The sequence below is a fragment of the Microcebus murinus genome, chromosome 21, assembly GCF_040939455.1.
Source record: "Microcebus murinus isolate Inina chromosome 21, M.murinus_Inina_mat1.0, whole genome shotgun sequence".
Taxonomy (NCBI): Eukaryota; Metazoa; Chordata; class Mammalia; order Primates; family Cheirogaleidae; genus Microcebus; species Microcebus murinus.
Genome location: NC_134124.1, coordinates 16,296,815 through 16,311,948, shown reverse-complemented (window position 1 = coordinate 16,311,948; position 15,134 = coordinate 16,296,815). Strand labels below are relative to the sequence as shown.

The 15,134-nt window shown below is 41.0% G+C and overlaps 1 protein-coding gene across 1 annotated transcript in view; it reads right to left on the bottom strand.

The window, feature by feature from the left end:
- Nucleotides 1–15,134, bottom strand: part of HMGXB3 (HMG-box containing 3) — a 46,707-nt gene that overhangs the window by 24,514 nt on the left and 7,059 nt on the right. The window contains exons 4-9 of the mRNA XM_012741555.3: nt 13,677–14,174; nt 12,136–12,231; nt 8,753–8,884; nt 3,577–3,992; nt 1,035–1,210; nt 810–907 (exon numbers count right to left, since the gene is read on the bottom strand). Of these exons, the coding sequence (XP_012597009.2) occupies nt 810–907; nt 1,035–1,210; nt 3,577–3,992; nt 8,753–8,884; nt 12,136–12,231; nt 13,677–14,174 (1,416 nt within the window). The remainder of the gene's footprint in view (nt 1–809; nt 908–1,034; nt 1,211–3,576; nt 3,993–8,752; nt 8,885–12,135; nt 12,232–13,676; nt 14,175–15,134) is intronic.

Genomic DNA, 15,134 nt, shown 5'->3' with positions numbered 1-15,134 from the left:
GGCCATAAACTAATATATGGAATAAGAACCACATTTTTGGTTTAAGAAATTATATTGAAAAATCAACACACAGAAATTCAGAAAAAGATCTACAAGCTGAAAGAGTACACACCAGATTGTCAGTGTTAGTTCTAGGTGGCAGGATCACAAGGGACTTGTTTTCTTTCTCTTTTAACTTGAATTTTCTGTGTTTTCTACAACAACCATGCATTCATTTTTAAAAGGAGACTAAAAGAGATATGACAACTAAATGCAATATCTGATCCTAGACTGGATCCTATATTGGAGGGGGGAAATGCTATATATAAAAAACATAACTGGGTAAAACTGACAAAACTGCAATGCAAATGGGAGATTAAAGGTATGCATCAATGTTTCAGGAAAAAACCATTCCTAGTCTTAGGAAACACACAAAGAGGCATTAAGGAGGAAAAGGCCATGTAACTTACCCTTAAATTATGTGTATTTTATACACAGATGGTGGAGGGGGGACCACAAGCACAAATGATAAAGCAAAATGGGCTAATACATTAATAGGTGACTCTGGGTAAAGAGTATGTGGGTGTCAACTTTTTTTCTACATTATAAACTATTTCTAAATAAAAGCCTTAAAAAATATGCATGCATTTATAAAAAGAAACTTAAAAATCTTTCATGTTAACCTCCTCCCAGAGGTCTACCAGTGTGTAAGAATTGGAGTCTGCCAATATAGGGGTTTACCAATATACGGGTTTACCTATAACTTTATACATTAAATGAAAACAGCCAGACCCCCAAACACCACCTCCCCTTCTGGAGATGGGTCTTACCTTCACCTCACCAATACTAGATGGCTGCTGGATGGGCTGGCCCAGCTGCTTCAGTGTGCTCGGCTTCAGGCCACAAGTCCTCACAGAGGGAGTCTTATCTGAGGGAACCAGGAGCCACACTGGTGACTTAAGTACATTCACAGTCACCTATCTCTATTCTCAATCCCCACTCCAGCCCCTTTCCCAGCAGACAGCCCCTCCTCCCAGGTCTGTCCCCGCCCTTACCACTCAGGGAAAAGGCCTGTCTAGCCCTGGGCAGTCCCATGCCACTGCCTCGCCCCACATTAACGGGGGCTGGCAGAATTGCTCTCATGGGTCTTGCTGCAGCCAGTAATGAGGGCTTGCCCCGTGCTCTGCCTTTAAGCTCTGGATTTCTGGGCCCAGACATGAGAAGGTCAACTCTGAAAAAAATAAGAAGGAAAATCTCCTGGAAATTCTGGACCAAGGAAAGAAAACCAAACTGCAATCTCCAAATAGCACTTTATTAGAAAACAGTAAAGTGGTTAAACTATCAAACTTCAGACAGATTGAGTTCAAATTCAACCATCAAACAGCTTTGTGGCCCTGGGCAAGTAATTTCACTCTTCTGTTAACCTCAAGTTGCAAATATGTAAAATGAGATAGTAACTACTGTGTTTCTCTGAAAATAAGATAGGGTCTTATATTTATTTTTCCTAAAGAAGACACCCTAGGGCTTATTTTCAGGGGATGTATTATTTTTTTTAAGAACGGTACAACAATCTACATTTATTCAAATATAGTTAAGTTGTCTTCTTCTGGATCATCATCATAACTCTCCAAACCCCGAATTCCACCTTGAATTTCTTGCAACTCTATTTCCTTCAGAACCATTGGCCCCAATCTCTCATGTCGAGCAATAGAGCTCTCATGGGGCAGACGAGAAGGGCTGCTCATCTTTACCCCTAAGATGAAATGCATGGGTTATGCAGGTACGCTGCATAGCCACGCCCATCACTAGGTCTTATTTTCAGGGTTGGGCAAATAGCACAAATGCTTAGAAATTCTGCTAGGGCTTATTTTATGGATAGGTGTTATTTTCAGGGATACACGGTACCTATACTTTACGGGGTCATTACAAAGATACAAAAGTGTAAAACTGTGTGTAATGCCAACAGCTATTGTAGTTATGACATCTAATCTGCCTCTAATTACAGCAAGTACTTAAAGTATATCAGCCTCCCACATGAGGGCAGCTTAGGGACCCTGGAGAACAAAGTCCATGTTATCTTCATCTTTGCAGCGCCAATGCTGAACACAGGACCTGCAACAGGGACCTCAATAAACATTGGCTAAACTGACTCATGTGCCCCAAACAAAAGGTCAACTACATCCTTGAAGGATATAAAACCGTTTCCAAAGTATATTGTTAAGTAAATTTTTAAACAAGCAAAATGTAAATGTATGTTATGCTACCATTTGTATTTAAAAAGTGGAAAAAAATCAGATGCATGCACGTATTTGTATATGTTTAAAATTATCTACAAAAACATAGAAAGTTGAGAATACTGACTATATCTGGGAAATGGAATTGATGACTGAAAGATGGTACAGAAAGATTTTTACATACACATTCCTTATCCCTCTTGAATTTGAATCATGTGAATATACTTCCTATTCAACAATAAGAATTTTAAAATCATAATACTATAAACCAGAATTTCTAAACCTTGGTACTAAAGGTTGAGTATCCCTTATCTGAAATACTTGGGACCAGAAGTGTATTAGATTTCAAATTGCTTTTGGACTGTGGAATATTTGCATTATATTTACCAAATGATCATCTCTAACCCAAAAATCCAAAATCCTCTAACATGCATTTCCTTTGAGCACCATGTCAGTGCTCTGACTTTGGGGTATTTTGGATTTCAGATTTTTGTATTAGAGATACTCAACCTGTATTAACAATTTGGGAAAGATAATTCCTTGTTGTGGAAGGCTATTCTGTATAGGATGTTTGGCATCCCTCTAGATGCCAGTAGGACACCCCTTCCCCAGTTATGACAACCAAAAATGTCTCTAAGCATTGCCAAAATGTCCCCTGGGTGCAAACTGTCCCCAGTTGAGAGCCACTAATACAAACAAAATAAGGGCCTTCAGTTACAAGAACACAACTGCCTCTAGGAAGGGCTACATGTAGAATCCCATTAATCTTTTAAGGAGGAAAGGATAACTCAAACTTATTGATGTCTTCCTAATTTGAAAAGTGCTGGGCTGCAAGCTTTACTTTCAGTCTGTACAGTCAACCTGGAAGGATGAGATTTTTTTAATACCCAACTTGAGATTTACAGAGGACTGAAATTAAGTCAAGGGATATGAAATAAATATATACCTAAGGTCAAACCAAAGACAGAGACAGAGCCAACACTGAGTTCTATGACCATCAGGCCAGACTCTTTCTATAGGACACTTTAATAGGGCTTCTCTTTCTAAATCCAGCATCCAGGGTTGGTAAAGTCATAGTTATAACACTGCCCACAGCCTGTTACCAGCAAGACACTAATAACTGCTTTAGGGAGATTGACAAGAGATGTACAAGTAATCTGACAGCGGTGCAGAGATAGCAGAGTCTAAGGGGAAAGGCAAATCATTACATGTCTATGCTCTGGTTCTCTCTCTCTAAAACAGGAATCACTAACTGGCCTCTGCTGCCTCTCTTGGGCATGCTGAGAGGATAAAACAAACATGAGGCATTTCCAAAGCTGTTATCCTAAATACAGCCCCATAATATATAAATACATCGACTTACCCTGTAGGTTTTTTAGGAGCAAGGAGTGAACTGGAGGTGCTAGTCCCCTCAGCTGGTGGTATGTCTGCTCCGGGACTGTCATGCTCAGTTGTCCCCAGAATAACCTCAGGCTGCACACCACTTTTGACGACCGGCGTCTTAGTGACTGCTATACCACAATTCCCAGGAGCTTCCTTCACCAAAACGTGGGCATCGGAGATGATCACTTCCTCCCACTCATTCTCCTTACCCACTTCTCTTGGAGGAGCTACACTTAGGAGCTGGCTTACAGCTTCTGAATTCTCCAGAGTCAGTTTAGAGGCATTTTCCTTAGAGGAATTTTGCTCTGTGGTGACAGGCTGCTGACTTCTTTTAACCACAGAGCCTCTGGAAGAGACACCAGGAGCCAATTCTACTTTGACTTTGGCTGGCTTCTCCTAGAAAAATAAGAATACCTTGCATGCATAAGGCATTTTACAGTTGACAACAACATTCATGAACATTCATTAATTTGATCATTTTATTAATAACACATGAGTAACAGATAAGGAAACTGAGGTCTATACAAAGAAAGAGACTAACTTAAGTTCCTAAATATAAAACTGGCCTGGGCCAGGCACAGTGGCTCACAAGTGTAATCCCAGCACTCTGGGAGGCCAAAGCAGGTGGATTGCTCAAGGTCAGGAGTTTGAAAACAGCCTGAGCAAGAGCGAGACCCCGTCTTTACTAAAAATAGAAAGATATTAATTGGCCAACTAAAAATACATAGAAAAAATTAGCCAGGCATGGTGGCACATGCCTGTAGTCCCAGCTACTCGGGAGGCTGAGGCAGAAGGATTGCTTGAGCCCAGGAGTTTGAGGTTCCTATGAGCTAGGCTGATGCCAAGAAACTCTAGCCCCAGCAACAGAATGAGACTCTGCCTTAAATAAATAAATTAATTAATTAAATAAATAAATTTGGTCTGAATCTAAGTCTTCTGACTACAGGTTCCTTACACTATAGTATTAAATGCTTAGATTAGGATAAAGCTGTTGTTCTCCTAACAAATTCCTTATTGACAAGGCTTTTCAGGCTTTAAACAAATGTTGGCATTTTTCAGTTTGACTTTTGATTGATTATTCAAAAGTCTACTTCTCTGTATCTAGAAAGAAGCTGACAGACACTGCCATACAGGACCTAACAGTCCTAAATTGTTAATCTCATAAATTGGTCCTTTTATAAGATTCAGTTAATCCCAATGTGGTCACAATCTCACATGGATAGACTCAGTTTCCCAACTCCTTTAGGAAAAACCCTACCTTTTGTCCCAGATTCTTTCAGATGACTTACACATATCTCACATACCTTGCACTAGCCATCTGGGTGGTATACTACCCCCAGTTAAGAACCAATAACAGATAACCTCTAAGAGCTCTCTAGTAAAAGCATTCCCAAATTCTAACACACAATGAGTAAACATGGAGAAAAATTCCAAGTAAACTACATAGAGCTCATTTATCATTGGAGAGGGAAAATTCAGCAGAAAAACAGAAGACTGAACTCATTTCTTGAGATCTTTGAGCAAAGCACTGCTTACTCAGTAAGCTATTTTAGACAAAATTTGTTGTAGGAAGATTGGGTTACTTACTCTGAGCAAAAGGCTCTACACCTAGTGATCTCATATTTCCTTAACTCAGCCTACTCATTTTAGATGTTACTTTCTTTCAAGAGGGAAGGTAAATCCAACTAGCTGCCTGCTCAAAGAGACCTCAATTACTGCCATCAGAAAGCCCACAAGAATGAAGCCTTAAGCTAAACAGCATTATACACTTTCTTTTGTTCCATCTTACTCATTGGGAACTATGCCATACATTTTGGCTAATTTTAGCCAGTATGAACTCTAGAACAATACAAGAAAAGGTGAGTCATTTCCTGACTGGCACAAACACATTTGGAGCTTTTAGAAATCATTTATACATGTTACCTTAAAAATCAAAACTCAAGAAATCTTAGATTCTGCAGCTAAACAGCACAGCAATGCACAAGAAGTATGGTTTAGTAGAAGAGGCACTTAGATAGCTGGGTGAACTTAGCCAAGTCACTTCTCTTGAATCTATTTTTCCTTAACTAGAAACTTAGAGATAAACTAGTTAGCTGATAAGTGGAGTCATTTTTATCTCTAAAATTCTAAATGCACTGATGTTAAAATGTTACCTATTTTCCTTCTCACACTCATTGTTTCTATGAAATTTAGAAATCACAATATCTACTCTTTTTCCCCCCACCCCTAACTTGAACAGAAGTACAGTATCTACTCTTTACATGGTAATTCTTGCAAAAAACACTGAGAAGGAAAATTCAGACTTAGTAAGTCAAGATGGGGGAGAAGTAACTAAGAAAAAAATTCTTTTCAGGCCATGAGCTTGACCTTAGGAAGAGAACCTTGGCTCAATAGTTATTTCAATCAAAGGAGGGGGCGGGAAAATCACACATATAAGAAATGTAAAGAAAAGCCAAAGTAAAAACTGAGCCAGAAGGAGAGACAAGCCCACCATGATCACTTACACCCCTTCCAAACACAATTATTGGAAATAAGGTCATTTAGTATACCAATGCCTTGCATTGGTGAAGAGCACCAAAGAGGATTCTGACTACTATCCAACTCCATATCTCCCTACTGCAACAGAAGTGCATTTTGGGGGATTAGAGAGGGGATAAATTAATGGCTTCATGGACACACACCAGAGAAGATGGGCACAAGGAACTCAGAAAAGTCCTGGCCAAGCACCGTGGCTCATGCCTATAATCCTAGCACTCTGGGAGGTCAAGGCAGGAGGATCACTTGAGGTCAGGAGTTCAAGACCAGCCTGAGCAAGAGTGAGACTCCCGTCTCTACTAAAAATAGAAATAAGTATCCAAGATGCACTTGCCCATAGTTGCAGCTACTTGGGAAGCTTACACAGGAGGATCACTTGAGCCCAGGAACTGGAAGTTGCAGTGAGCTATGATGACACCACTGCACTCTAGCCAAGGTGACAGAGCAAGACTGTCTCTTAAAAAAACACTCAAAAAAACAAACAGGCCGGGCGCGGTGGCTCACGCCTGTAATCCTAGCACTCTGGGAGGCCGAGGCGGGCGGATTGCTCGAGGTTGGGAGTTCGAAACCATCCTGAGCGAGACCCCGTCTCTACTAAAAATAGAAAGAAATTAATTGACCAACTAAAAATATATATACAAAAAATTAGCCGGGCATGGTGGCACATGCCTGTAGTCCCAGCTACTTGGGAGGCTGAGGCAGGAGGATCGCTTGAGCCCAGGAGTTTGAGGTTGCTGTGAGCTAGGCTGACGCCACGGCACTCACTCTAGCCTGGGCAACAAAAGTGAGACTCTGTCTCAAAAAAAAAAAAAAACAAACAAAAATTTTCCTAAGTGACACTAGCGCTAGGTGTTCCTGACCCTAGAAGTCATAATATAAAGAGCAATAGAGATAATTATGCTGTTTTCAATTATGATGATTGCAGGGAACACTGAGGATTTCCTATGTACCAGAACCTGTACCATTAATTCTACACAGATAATCTTCTTTGACCCCTCTAACCACCCTAATAAGGTAGGTACTACCATTAACTTCCGTTTATAGATGAGAGAAAACCTAAATCAAGGAATAGAGATATAAAATGACTTGCCCAAGATTATAGTTAAAAACATGGGAAGCAGGTATCTGAACTAAGGAAGCTGACTACAGAATTATATTAATTATTATCCTGTCTCCTGGAATTGGCGTTTCTCTAAACTTAACCAGAGGCCAAAACATTCATCCAGAGGGCAAGTCACCATCCCAGTATTTCTCAAAGAGATGTACCATGGAAACTGCCCCAGAGGAATTTAAAGGTATGCTGTCATTTAAGTTTTCTCTACACAAATATGTTTGGACCATGCTGAGTTAAACCTATGATAATCGCAATTCTATTCTAAGCAATTTTCACTAAAATAATGCTTTTTTTTTCTACCTATCCAAATTCTAGTGATTCTTCGAAACCATCTCCTCTAAAAGCTTTCCCTGTCTATTCCAGTCCTTATAAACATCTCTCCTCTCTAAATTAACTGAGAATTTACTGCCTTTCCACTCATTTTAGCCCTAAAAATTTATAGTTTCATATAAAAAAAACGCATGTTTTATCTAATTAGTGCCAAGCATGTAACAGGTAACAACACACTTCTGAACTGCAGAGGATCATAGTTGTGATGCTCATTTATTTATGGAGCATCTTCTACTGGCAAAGGCTGTGGGGGATAGATACAAAGGTCATTAAGGAGTTCACAACCTGACAAATGGACACACTGTTAAATGATGATGACTGCTAAATGAAAGCACTAAAGGCACATACAAAGTCATTCATTCTTCCCTAAGGAAACCTAGGGATGTTTCATGGAATAACTAACATTTACAATGAACCATGGTTATGCATTCATATCAGACATAAAATAATCAACTAATTTATTTACACGAGGGGGGGGGATGAGTAAATTAACATGGGAATTATGAAGCAATTAAACATTTTTTATTTTTGGTGACAGAGTCTCGCTGTGTTGCCTGGGCTAGAGTGCCATGGCGTCAGCCTAGCTCACAGCAATCTCAAACTCCTGGACTTAAGCAATCCTTCTGCCTCAGCCTCCCAAGTAGCTGGGACTACAGGTATGGGCCACCATGCCCAGCTAATTATTTCTATATATTTTTAATTGTCCAGATAGTTTCTTTCTATTCTTAGTAGAGATGGAGTCTTGCTCTTGTTCAGGCTGGTCTCGAACTCCTGACCTCGAGCAATCCTCCTGCTTCAGCCTCCCAGAGTGCTAGGATTACAGGCGTGAGCCACCGCGCCCGACCCAAAGTTAATATTTTTGAAGGATATTTAATGGCATGATATGTTAAATGGAAAAAACAAAATACAGAACTTATTTTATTCACAGAAAAAAACTGGAAGAAAATACAAAATGTTAACTAATAATGGCTTTCCTTTGGATGGTATATGATTATGGATAACATTCTATTTTTCTTTCCTTCTTTATTTTTTAAACTGTTTAAAAAATGAAAATGATTTACTTTTCTAGTCAGAAGATAAAAATGAACATTAACCTTTAAAAAGTCACCTGTTCCTAAGGGCAACAGGAAGCCCACTTTGTGGGGCTTCCAAAGCAGCAATGGACAATGGACCTTACCTTTGGGATCCACTTCCCTCCTAGGAAGTTACCACAGGTAGGGCACTTAGGTGGTTTGTGCCTGGTGACATACGTAAAGGAGCAACCTGGGCTGGTGCATGTCCCATGGCCCCGGCGGGTGTACGTAGTGGTCTGTAAAAAACAAGTATGTCAAAATCATTACCACGATCCAACTTCTCCCAGACCCTGATGGCCATTATGATCGTAACAATACCAGGAGGATACCAGCTTATAGAAGGATAGCCAATTCATGGTATCATAAAAGGTCAGAGTTGGAAAGGCCCTAAGGTACAATGAATTTCTTTTTAGAAGTAGAGAATCTGGGTTCAAATGAGGAAAAGATAGCTGCCCAAGATTACACAGATATCAGAACAACAAAGAAAGTAAAGTTGCGGCCGGGCGCGGTGGCTCACGCCTGTAATCCTAGCTCTCTGGGAGGCCGAGGCGGGCGGATTGCTCAAGGTCAGGAGTTCAAAACCAGCCTGAGCAAGAGCGAGACCCCGTCTCTACTATAAATAGAAAGAAATTAATTGGCCAACTGATATATATATAAAAAATTAGCCGGGCATGGTGGCACATGCCTGTAGTCCCAGCTACTCGGGAGGCTGAGGCAGAAGGATCGCTCGAGCCCAGGAGTTTGAGGTTGCTGTGAGCTAGGCTGACGCCACGGCACTCACTCTAGCCTGGACAACAAAGCGAGACTCTGTCTCAAAAAAAAAAAAAAAAAAAAAAAAGAAAGTAAAGTTGCTATTGCGGTATCACAAATTGCTAAATACTTTATCAGTATCTCATTTAATATTCTCAACAAGGCTATTAATTACATATTAATACTACTGAGGTTTAGAGTGGTTAAATGCTTTGCCTCAAATCATCACTCAAGGACTGAGCCAAACCTTGAACACAGATCTCTCTGATTCGTAGTCCAAGATCCCTTCTATCCACCCAGTTGCACTCTCTGGATCTGAATACTTCAAAGAATTTCTTTCATCTTCATTCTTATTAAAAATCAGAGCCAGGTGCCCTGACTCACACCTGTAGTACCAGCAAGTTAGAGGCTGAGGTGGGAGGATCACTTGAGACCAGGAGTTCTTGGCTACAGTGAGCTATAATCACATCACTGCATTCAAGCCTGGGTGACAGAGGAGACCTCATCTCTTAAAAACAAAACAGAACACAGGACCTAGAATTCAGATATATAAAAATAGACTCAGTCACTGAAACAATGAGCAAAATCCAGTAGAGAAATCCCTGGACACAAAACGGAATTTAGTTATTTGCATATGAATATATTCAGCCACTGGGGCTTTTACCACCTCCACTGATCTCCCTTTGAGCAAAATGTACTACAATGAGTTGTTACATTTTAGCTGCAAACAGAAGCTATTCATTCATTAGCCATGTACCACATCTAGATTAATGCTGGAAAAAAACATTTCCCTACCCGATGTGTTCTACAATTTATGAATGTTTACTCAGCTATTAATCCCAGCTTCCCTACCTTGGCCAAAAAGCAAAACCTCCCTTGGGGAAACACCAAACTGCCATTAGCTTCCTCTGCCAGGAATCCTAAGGAAAAGGCAATTATGATAGTGGTACCAAATCAAGGATGAGTGATTTGGTGTGGCACCAAGGAAAGAGAACAGGCCTTGGGTTACAACTTTGCCACCAACACAATGAATGATGATCTAGGGGTAAGGCACTTTAACTCTTGGGCCCTAGGTTTTCTCCTTTGTTCTTCCTATTCCACAGGTGTGTCTTGATGAGTACATAAGGTAAGGAATGAGGAAACCGTCACTCAGTAAATTATAAAAGATTCTACAGGCTGTGAAAGACTATTATTACTGGAATATAAAAACATCACTAATCTTTTCTCAGACTGTGACCCAATGTAGAATCTTCATTCTAAACAACCCCAGAAAGCAGAGTAAAACTTTAAAATAGATTAATCCTATAAGTAAATTACCATGAATTTGTAAATACTCCTAAATAGGCTATTTTAGAAAAAACTGCTCATATTTAATTAAGGCTGACATTTCAGTCCCAAAAATTACTCATGGAATACTTTTCTAGAAAAGCTTGGCTGACACTTACTAGAGCATGAAATAGTCATTTCTAAGAGGACAAAGACTCAGGATAAATAAGCAAATTCTCCATGAATCAAGTTGCAGTGGCTGTTCCTGTTTTAAGATACTGCAACTTGGCCTGGTACAGTGACTCACACCTGTAATCTGTAATCTCCACACTCTGGGAGGCCAACACAGGAGGATCACTTGAGCCTAGGAGTTCAAGATTAGTCTTAACTATGATCAGGCCACTGCACTCCAGCCTGGGTGACAGAGCAAGACCATGTCTCTTAAAAAAAAAAAAGTCAGGAGTTTGAAACCAGCCTGAGCAAGAGCGAGACCTCGTCTCTACTATAAATAAAAAAGAAATTAATTGGCCAACTAATATACATAGAAAAAATTAGCCGGGCATGGTGGTGCATGCCTGTAATCCCAGCTACTCGGGAGGCTGAGGCAGGAGGATCACTTGAGCCCAGGAGTTTGAGGTTGCTGTGAGCTATGCTGACGCCATGGCACTCACTTTAGCCTGGGCAACAAAGTGAGACTCTGTCTCCAAAAAAAAAAAAAGGAAGAAAAGGAAAAAAAAGAGCCAGGCATGGTAACTCGGCCAGCACTTTGGAAGGATGAAGGAGGAGGACTACTTGAGACTAGGAGTTGGAGACCAGCCTGGGCAAGAGTGAGACCCAATCTCTACAAAAATTTTAAAACTAGCCAGGCATGGTGGTTCATGCCTGTAGTACCAGCCACTCAGGGGGCTGAGGCAGGAGGATCTCTTGAGCCCAGGAGTTTGAGGTTGCAGTAAGCTGTGATGATGCCACTGCACTCTACCCAGGGTGATTGAATGAGACTGTCTCCAAAAAAAAAAAAAAAAAAAGGAAAAAAAAAAGAGAAGAAAAAAACATCAACTGAGAACCAAGAAACCGGAATCCTGGTTCTGGCTTGTTTTATGACCTAGTGGCTTTAAGTTGTCTCCTTTCTTTGGGCCTTTTTCCTTATCTGTACAAGAATAGTATTGAATTAAATCAGTGGCTCCTCAATTTTCTAAATCGTATATACTTTTGAAAATTAGATAAAAACCATGGCACCTATGCCAAGAAAATGCTCTCCCAGAGAAAAGTTTGTATGTAACTTGAAGGAAGTTCACAGCTCCTGTGGAGCTGTATCTACAAAAGCCCCCAGGATAAGAACACATGGAGCAGATAATACCAGAGAGCTTTGCCAGTCCCAGGGTCCTAAGGTTACAAGACTTTTTAGAAATCTGCTCAGAAGCGAATGCCCTAAAGCCCTAATTGCCAACTACTCCCCATATACAGTACTGACCAGTTTGATGGAGGTGGGGTTCTCCACAACTGAGTAGGCAGGCAGAGGCAACATGATGAATTGTGTGGCTGGTGCAGAGCTACTCTCACTGGAATCCTGTGGGCAATGGAGAGAAGGACAGTTTCACTGAAACAGTGTGAAGAACACTCAGGGCCATCCACAACAAGGGAAGACTAGATCAAGTCCACTAACCCCAGACAACATACTTATCTAATGTGCTTATCAAGAGATATTAATCTACAATTATCTAAAAATAAAAAAATTAAGAACAAAGAAAGGCCGAGCATGGTGGTTCACACCTGTAATTCTAGCTACTTGAGAGGCCAAAGTAGAATGGCTCAAGGCCAGGAATTGAGACCAGCCTAGGCAACGCAGCAAGACCTTGTCTCTAAAATTTTAAAAAAATTAGGTGGACATGGTGGTACATATGCCTGTAGTCCCAACTATGCAGGAGGATGAGGTGGGAGGATCCCTTGAGCCCAGAAGTTTGAGGCTACAGTAAGCTACGATCATAGCACTGCACTCTAGACTGAGCAACCAAATGAGACCTCATCTCTTAGAAAATTAAAAATAAAAAAAATTTTTTTAATGAAGAAAGAGAAAACTATTACCACAGGGAAATGTGCTATCCTCATGATATACATGAGAAAACAGAGGTACTAAGACTTAGAACTCCCAAGATCCAAAAGTAGTTAGTGAGAGAATCCAATTCTGACCCTGTCAAATGTTCTCGGTCCCCTATTAATCTGCCTTAACCAGGCCAGTGGCATGCTTCATTCATTATTGCAAACAGCACTGAGGCAACAAATAATAAAAAGGATTTAGGCCTGAGACAGATTCCTTTGCAAGTGTAACTCCTCTCTTCTGCCCAGGCCATAGCATGCTGGTTCTTTTAACCTGACCAGAAAACCTTACCTCTCTCTGATGGTGCTATTCTATCCAGAGTAATAGAGGAGAGGCTATACACTAGGGCATGGTGGCAATTTCCCCACTTCCAGGGGACCAGTTGTAGGATCACTGAAACTGCTGCTTTCCCCTCAAGCAAGCATGATACTTAGGTCACTGGAAAGAGACATGCCCCTTCTTAGATATTAGTCCTACCAACCTGGCCTTGAAGAGAACGTCTTTCTTTCTACCCCACCCGTGCTCAGAAAGACCTTTCGAAAATTCTAACACAGTTCAAGGTATCATTGTTTGCTAAAACAGTCTTCAGGGAACATAAAATCCTAACCAATACTACTAGCTTGACTCAGGGATAAGGCAAATACCATTTTTAGCTCTCCTGCTAATGTAGCTTAAGTATCATAGCATTTCGTGTGAAGAAAATTCTGGCTAAGCTAGGCTAAGAGGAGTTAGTAAGAGTGCCTGAGAAATTGCAGTGAACTCTGGAGTAAGCCCAAGGGCAAGAAACGCTCAAGAGAACTCCAATACCACAAGAAGTGTCACACTAGCACTCTGAATTACCACTGCTCCAGAATCATAATGCATGGTACTGCCTTTCTGTGTCTTCAGGTAAAGATATCAGTACCAAAGCTACTTACCCTCATGACTGTTACCACTGAAACACTCTCCCCAACCTGGGGGTGAGGCAGAGCCAGGCTTCCAGTGGGGAGGTCTGGTGAGCTGTTCACTAAGGTCTCTTCAATCACCAGGCTTGTCTGGTAAGGTTGGTGGCTCTCCCCTACCTCCAGGGAAGCCTCCTCTAGGAGCACATCCTGGCTGAGGATCTCTGAGGTGGCAATCTCCTGTACAGCACCAGGCTGGGTAAGGGCTCCCACCTCCTCAGCCAAGGCCTCCACAGCCAGGCACTGCTCTGCCATGCCTGCATGGCTGGGCACTGTCTCCGGGGCAGCGCACGACACAAGAGGAGGTCCTTTGGGGGACATCTGGTTCTGAGCCACACACAGCTCTAGCTGAGGGCAGCTCCGATCCTCCTGCAGGCTACTCTTAGGGATGATGATGTAATCTGAGCGGGGTAGGATCTTGCGGAAACCTGGGATGTCTGGAACCACAGCAGTCAGTGCAGAGAGCTTAGAGTTCTGTAGATGAGGAAACGAGGAAGGGAGAGACAAGCAGAGATAAATGGACTAAGACCACATGGATATATAGTTATTAGCTCATTTTTTTTCTGTAAAAGGGACCTGAACAACTCTACTCTCTGGACCTAACTCAGGGTCAGCCTCTGTCAATGGCAATGTAATTTTCATTTGAATCACACTTTAGCCAATGTAGCTTACTTGCTCAATCACAGAGGAAACTGAAAACATGGATTGAACTCTGGAAAGGGCACTGATCTTGGCATGTGAAACGGTGAGCTGGAACCCAAGGTGTGGCATAGTCTTGAGCAAATCCTTTCCCTTCTTTAGGCCTCAGCTGCCCCATCCATAAAACAAAGTAGCTGAATCTGGGAAACTATGAGTTCCTTTTGAGCTCTGATACTTTAGGATTCCAAAGTAGCATGAGATTCAAACACCAGAATATATTTTAAAAACTATAAAATACGAGTCAACAGGCTAACTGGAATTCAAGGCAGCAAGGATTCTGACCTCAATGCTTTCTCCCAGACTTACAAAGAGGAGGACGAACAGATCACAAAACCAAGAAGGCTTCATGAGAAGGCTTTGTGATAGAAGAAATATACGAAAGAGGATATCTAATAAGGTCCTGAATATATTAAAGGGAAAAAAGAAAAACATGAATATTAATACTGATCTAGTATCTTCAGATTTAGAAAATGGTTTTGAACCCATAATATAATTTTACTTTAAAAACAACAATACTAAGATACTACTGTTATTCCCATTTAACAAATGAAGTAATTGAGAATGAAGCTCAGGGAGATAAACTTTCCCAAAACACAAAATTAGTAAGTAGTAAAGCTGGGACTGGACTCCAGGCCAGGTCTTCTAAGGATGAAACACAACCCTGCATGGTTAACTGACATCAAGAAAAAGTCATTTTTGTTTTTTCAACTTAAACTGAAAAGTCATCCAATAAGA